The sequence below is a fragment of the Sinocyclocheilus anshuiensis genome, unplaced genomic scaffold (assembly GCF_001515605.1).
Source record: "Sinocyclocheilus anshuiensis isolate Anshui unplaced genomic scaffold, SAMN03320099.WGS_v1.1 scaffold1010, whole genome shotgun sequence".
NCBI classification, from domain to species: domain Eukaryota; kingdom Metazoa; phylum Chordata; class Actinopteri; order Cypriniformes; family Cyprinidae; genus Sinocyclocheilus; species Sinocyclocheilus anshuiensis.
In genome coordinates, this window is record NW_015537936.1 from 835,010 (window position 1) to 842,378 (window position 7,369).

Genomic DNA, 7,369 nt, shown 5'->3' on the forward strand with positions numbered 1-7,369 from the left:
AATACTATTATATAAAATACAAATAATTATTATATAATATAATAATATCATTATTAAAATATACATATAAATATTAAAACATTAAACTTAACATATATTTACTATATAGGTCAACCACAACTTTTTTACCTTTTTTTTTATATTTAACAAAATATATATATATTTTTTAATCAACAGCATGTCACTTTTCACTTATTAAGCCAGGAATGTTCCTTTGTAATTTGCAAACCTATAAATCTGTGAAATAAAATCACTGAGGGTCTCGGAAGGAAACTGAAAATCCAGGGAAAACAAAACGTTTGCTGACTCCAGAGAATTTCAAAGCAATCATATCAGCAGACGTCGGTGAGCACGAAAGTCAGAGAGAATCTGAGATAATGAGAGTCTGAACGCGTCACTCACTCGCCCATCCATGTGGCGTAGCTCTCCGGCAGCTTGGGAACAAACAGGATGGATTTCTTGGAGTTGACATCGATGGCGCCGTAGCAGTCGGCCTCAGTCACACCGAAGGTCCAGTGGAAAAACGACTCCTGCAGAACAACATGAGTTAGCGCTACATCCACAGATTAAACACCCAGCCATCAACAAGATCCTGTACGACGAGTTTTGAACTCAGTGAGAGGTTCAAGAGCCTCTTCTGCACATAATCATCCAACTACACAGATCTGAACAGCAACAAGTGGCTTATTTCCATACATACACACTATCCATCATGTGTAACCGTGTTTCTATAGACCGTATTCCTGCAACGAGCCATAACAGAGAGGATTCAGTGTTATTAATACTGATGTTAATAATGTCACATCTGTCACAACCGAAGATACCATTTTCCTTATGAAAGCTGCTTTTTGTTCTTTGATACATACACTATTCAAGTATGTGAATATGAACTATGCAAGCATCATTTTATGCATTGCTGTGCCACAAAATTTGCAAGACTGCAATTCATAACGCAACAAACTGTACACAATGCACTTTGCACACATTGCAAAGGTCGTCTTCTACTGTCAGTTTTCTTTTCAGGTTAACTATTGTCATGATTGAGCGACAGTTTGAAGAGAATCTGACTGAGCTAACTAACAAGTAAATAAGATTCAGAAAATTATGTCAGTAAAAGTTGAGGAGAGAAAAAATTAAGTTGAAAGAAAAGTCTTATAAGTGCCATAAGAGTAGATGTTTAAATAACACATTTAATTTTTTACAAACATTTTCCAGACATTAATAATTAAGATATTAAATAAATAATCATTTTTTAAAAGATTATATAAATAAATAATGTAAAAATAAATAATAAATACTTTTTTTTAAATGATACAAAATATTTAAAAAAGATAAAATAAATAATAATTTAGTAATTTAATCATTTAAAAATATAATAATTAATTAAATTAAAGTAATAGATGTACTATATATTTTAAAAAATATTTCTAAAATATAACAAAAATAATGTAAAAACAAACTGTAATCATTAATTTTTGTATTTTTTCATTTTTTAAACGATTTATTTTTATTATTTTTAATTTTCTTTTTATCATTCATTTCATTTTACATAATAAATAAACAAATAAATAATTAGAAAATGAAATGTATAAATAAATACATTTAAAGATGAATGAATGAATCAATCAATCAATCAAAAGTTTGAAATTTGTTGCAAAACTTTTCCTGTACTTGTGTTGGACTCATGAAAGTTCTCTGTTGAGTGGCTGTGTTGAATTTCTTTGCATTGCATTTCAGTAACAATATCTTGTCATTCCAGTTCAACATCTTGTAGGTAGCGGCCAATTTAATTCAAATTCAGACTCATGAATAAAAAGGAGGCCATTCTTAGTCAGTCTTCTCTGCAGTGAGATCTCCAGCCGAGGCTGAACGCTTGGCTTTCTAACATGATCAGATAAGCGCACTATCTAATCCACGGAGGACTAGTCGTTTGTGCTCGAGTCATTTATTGTCTTGAGTGTATTGCAGAGTTCACGTGCATTCAGTATGGATTGCATAATGGAGCAGTAAAATAAAATCACCGCAGGATACGCGCAAACTCGCACGCACTTATTAACAAGCACAAATTAGAAAAGTGCCACGCATTTTATTCAAGTTACAAACGTGCACGTTAACACTTCAAAAAGAAGACAAACTACAACACAAGACAAGCAAATTAATGGTTATGAATTATTTACAGTTAAATTATGATGAAAGTAGGAAGCCCTCAAGCAGTAAACATCACAACACTAAATCACAAGACTCGCTCCATGAGATACCGGCGCGCAATCTCTGCCAAACAACACAGGATGTGCCTGTTTTTGCAGCTAATGAATGAGAAACACGCTGCTCATTATGTTCAATCAACTTATGTAAATGCAGTAAATTAGGGGACTCTATCAGACACCCAACCGTAGTGCTGAAATAAAAGGTCTGAACTCACGCGCCTCTTGCCAACACTAATTACCATTTAGCATAGCATAAACAAGAGCACCACTTATGAACGAGTATAATGGGAAGACGAACACTCAATAATCATTTAGAAACAAAAGAAAGGTCACTGACACGTTACCCAATGATGCACGGTGCATGCAGCATTTTTTTGGTAACTGTAATGACGGTGCATAGAAAAAGTGCATCTATTAGTAATTTTTGTAATTTTGTTGTGCGTTTGTCATTTTTAGTACATTTTTAGTATATATAGTACATTGTAAGTGTGTATATATTGTCACGGTCAAAGTTTTGTTGTTCATTTGTGGGTATTGTGGGTATATATTAATTTGGTTCCTCTCTTTCTCCCGAGGTTGAGCTCCGCCCACACACACCTGCAGCTTGTTGAGTAAGGACGCTCTGGACTGAATATAAGGCGGAAGTTGCACTTGTGTTGAGAGCCTCTCCCTGCCCCATCACCTGTCCGCCACAGTGAGTTCCACGCTCTTTGAGATTGAATCGCACTTGTTGAGAAGCTACTGCCGTCCAGCCATCGATGTTGGAGAGCATCCTGTGAGCTTCGTGCGCGTCTTGTTGTCTAGCACCGCTGATAAGCGGTGTTTTCTCTCTCTGTGTGTCTCTCTTTGTGTTTTCTTTAATGTTTCTGTTGATCTGTGTTTTTTTAGTTTACTGAATACCTATTGAGGTATTTTTCTTTAGTTTAACTGATTTAACTCTTTATTACATCTGCCGTTGGTTAACTAACATGACTCGCAAGCTGTTTGACCTTTAATAAATGGTTAAAATTGATCTCCTGTCTTGCGCGTCCTTTTTATGTTGCTTAACCCCTTCTTGAACGAGTCTTTTAAAAGTGGGGTTCGTAACAATAGTCATGACAGGGCAGACAGTGAGTTCATGGACGGCCTCCGTGTGTGTGTGTGTGTGTGTGTGTGTATATAATTAAGACTAAAATTAAATATATTTTTTTATTTTAGTCTTAATTAATTATAATAACCCTGATCTGAGTTAACATAAGTTAAAGGGATAGTTCACCGAAAAATGAAAATTTGATGTTTATCTGCTTACCCCCAGGGCATACAAGATGTATGGCTTTGAAAGTATAAAAAAAAAAAACACCACCACCTATCTCTCAAATGGACCACTGACACTATCTACAATCTCAACGTTGATCGTTTTGTGTTCACATTTTCATTTTTGGGTGAACTATCCCTTTAAGTTAGTTAATGCATTCTCTAACAATGAGCTATACATTTGTTACAGTATTTATCATTCTTTAAAGTTAGCTAATAAAAATACAACTGTTCTTTGTTAGTTCATGTTAAGTCCATTAAATATCATTAACAAATGCAAGTTTTATTTGAGTAATGTATTAGTTAGGTCTGATACGGATTTTGTGCTGATGATTAATTGTCATAAAAAATTATTGTAATTAATGAATTATTTCTGTTTTGTTTACGCCATGTACAGTCTAAGCTACTGTATAAAACAATTAGGGCTGTCACGATTCGTCGATTTTATTCGACTTTTACAAATCCTCGACTTCATTTTGCTAGCGTCGACTAACCGGCAAAATACCGGAAGTGGCGCATTTTAAGGACGAGAATCCATAAAACACATTATTAGACTGTTTCCCAAGGCTACATGATATATTAAACTTATTTAAAAATCCTAATTAAGCATAATTGTGAATTCACAAACGCTACGATTTAATTAAATAATTATATGCGATGCAGTTCCAATACACTATATATGCTTTAATTATTTACATGCATCACACAGATTAAAAAATTAATTATAATTATAAGAAGCATCTCTAATTAATTTATTTTATTTTTTTCTTTATTCTTTTTTTTTTTCAGAAATACTGCACATTTACATTTTTCTCCTAAATAAATTCTGGTAAATAACATTTCTGGTAAATACTCCTTTAAAAAGTGTTTTTTGATTATAACTTTAATATTAGTAGACTATAACACGTGGATATGAATGAATAGATCATTCTTACACTATAATACTGAACTTTGATTTCAGTGATTTGGATTATGAGATAGGGGTGTGCGATATTGACAAAAAATTATATCTCGATATTTTATGGGAAAAAATAGAAATAAAAATGTCATTAGTGACAGCCCTAAAAACAATAAGAAAATTTATAATAAAACAGGCCCACATGATTTACTTTAATGCTGTGAAAATTAGTATTAATATAATATAAAATTAAAATATAATATAATATAAAAACATTAAATAAGCTTAATAAATGCTTAAATGCTTTTTTTCATTGTTAGTTCATGTTAGCAAAAGCAACATTCTTGCAAAGTGTTACCAAAACTTTGTTGGCCTTTCAAAAATCTTCTTTAATCTTATTTCAGTCACTTTAGAGTAAATGTCGAACTGTTTTTGACTTGTAGTCTGCGTGCAGCACCTGTCTGAAGAGCTCGTCGGTGTCGGTGCAGTATCTCTGCTTCTGTTCTCCTCCCTGAAGAACCACCACAGATCCAGCTGGAACATCCTTCTCAGCTTTCAGTCCTCGACACAAATGCCCTCGGTTTTCTGCAAACAGGGCGGCCGATACCCTCAGAGTATCGTTTCCCAGCCAATACACTGCCTTCCTGTCATAGACGACACAATACATACCTTATTCACAACACACACATGAAACACTGCAAATAATACTGTGCTGTTGCTCTTTCCCTTTTCTATTTATTCAACATACACACAGACTGTGTTAATGGTTGATAAATTTTAACTACGAAGAAGTACATACATAATCTTGATAAAAAATGTTTTTTTTAAATCTGCTGAGACGAAACTAAATTCTCTGTGAGCGTCACACAGATGTTATGCAAGAGCTGGATTTGATCACATGATAACAGGAAGAATTCGCTCTGCTGATCTCTGTGCCAGAAGAGCTGAAAAACATGCAGGCAAAATTAAAGCAATAGCTCACAAAAAATTTTATTTGCTGAAACCTTTACTCATCTTCAGGCCAGGTTTTTTTTTCTTCATCAGAACAGACTTGGGTACAAACATGGATCCTCTGCAGTGAATGGGTGCCAATGTAAAGCAATAGCTCACAAAAATTTTTATTTGCTGAAACCTTTACTCATCTTCAGGCCAGGTTTGTTTCTTCATCAGAACAGACTTGGGTACAAACATGGATCCTCTGCAGTGAATGGGTGCCAATGGACTGATGTGGATTATAGTGTTGTTTTTATCAGCTGTTTGGACTCTCATTCTGACGGCACCCATTCACTGCAGAGCATCCACTGCTGAGACACTGATGCAGTGCTACATTTCTCCAAATCTGAGGATGAAACAAACTCGCCTTCATCTTGGATGACCTGAGAGTGAGCACATTTTCAGCAAATGTTCATTTTTGGGTGAACTACTCCTTTACAGATTAAGTTAAATCTTCCCTGTCACTGATCAAAAAGCATCCATTCTGATTCAACCATCAGAATCAGAAACAGATGCTTTTCATTTGACCCTTTTTACACCCTGAGATGTAACTATCCCATATCATTAAAATCAAGCTCACACTGCTGTATCAGCAGAGTGCTTTATCACCGATAGAGCGTGTAAAGATTAACAGCCAGCAGGGGCATCTGTATGTGGTCAAAGGTTACTCAGATTCATGTCACTGCACATTAAACCCTTTACACACTCATCCATCCTGATAAAAACTGCCATGATTCAGAGGTAATGTACAGTCAGACGGTCATTATCGCAAAATAAACCACCAGCATACGGCACATTATCCTGATTACGCAGCTATTTAGCAAAATAAATAGTCGAACATGAAATATAATATTTGAGTTGAGTAATACTTTGGTTATTTCAGATTTGCACCGACATACAATATTAATATTTGCAATAATATTTATTATTATGCAAATTTGATCACTGAATTTCACAAACGACCAATCAGAATCACATATACTAGTGAGTTACGCAATAAAAGCAATTCTTTTGCGAATAAATTAGAACACAAATCAAAACAGCACTGAATGAACCTCCAGTAAAACCTACTAATAATTAAATTAAATGTACAAACTAGAAGCAGGGGTTTCTGGACATGGTATCAATGTCATACAACAGATTTATGTTTTGTATTATCAGACTCCTTTCAATTCAGTATCATGGTATTGCTAGTGACATGAATCCTTCAGAATATGCTATACTTATAGCTTATATAACTACTTTAAATAGCATGTTAAAGAGATTTTGACAGATTATATGAAATATCTATAGGCTACTTCACTACAAACACCACAAGACCATTTAAAATAACTGCAAAAAGATAGAAATTTAGACACATTTAACGTAGTACTTTCACAATTAAATAAACTTCAGACATACTTGGTCAACTTTCACCTAGCTATCTAACATCGCCACTGTACTATGGTATTACTATAGTACGTTTTTGTAAGGGAATTTACACCACCCAAAATCAGTTTATAAGCAAAAAACACAAACAGAAACACAAATCAAAGAAGATAAAATACAAAACATCTGACAGAAACACTAAAATCACCTGCACGTCAAACACAGCGCTCCACGCATGCGCAGCAACACAAAACACCTCTGTACGCGCTTATGAATGAACTGTTTCGCGATTATGGCTAAAAACATAAATCTGCCGTAAAATAAAACAAGAAACTCACTGCTTTGAAGATGCCATGCTGCTGCTGCTGCTGCTCCGCTGAGAGATAGAGTCATGTGATCACGAGCAGCTGATCACCACTCGATCACGTGACCGCACTCATTGCTCAACACTCGTGGATCCAGTGCTGCGCAGATATTATCCATAACACAAACTGAAAACTTTGTCATTTATTATTTACGTTCATCATGTTTAGTGGAAGGAAGTTGTGTATGTGTAATTTACCACACTTGTCAATATGCATACTTAACTACTAGTATGCAAAAAGCAATA

At 34.5% G+C, this 7,369-nt stretch overlaps 1 protein-coding gene across 1 annotated transcript in view; it reads right to left on the bottom strand.

The window, feature by feature from the left end:
• Positions 1-7,184, bottom strand: part of pepd (peptidase D) — a 70,885-nt gene extending 63,701 nt beyond the window's left edge. The window contains exons 1-3 of the mRNA XM_016447699.1: positions 7,098-7,184; positions 4,856-5,042; positions 403-530 (exon numbers count right to left, since the gene is read on the bottom strand). Coding sequence (XP_016303185.1) covers positions 403-530; positions 4,856-5,042; positions 7,098-7,114 — 332 coding nt within the window. The 5' untranslated portion in view covers positions 7,115-7,184. The remainder of the gene's footprint in view (positions 1-402; positions 531-4,855; positions 5,043-7,097) is intronic.
• Between the last annotated feature and the right edge of the window lie 185 nt (positions 7,185-7,369).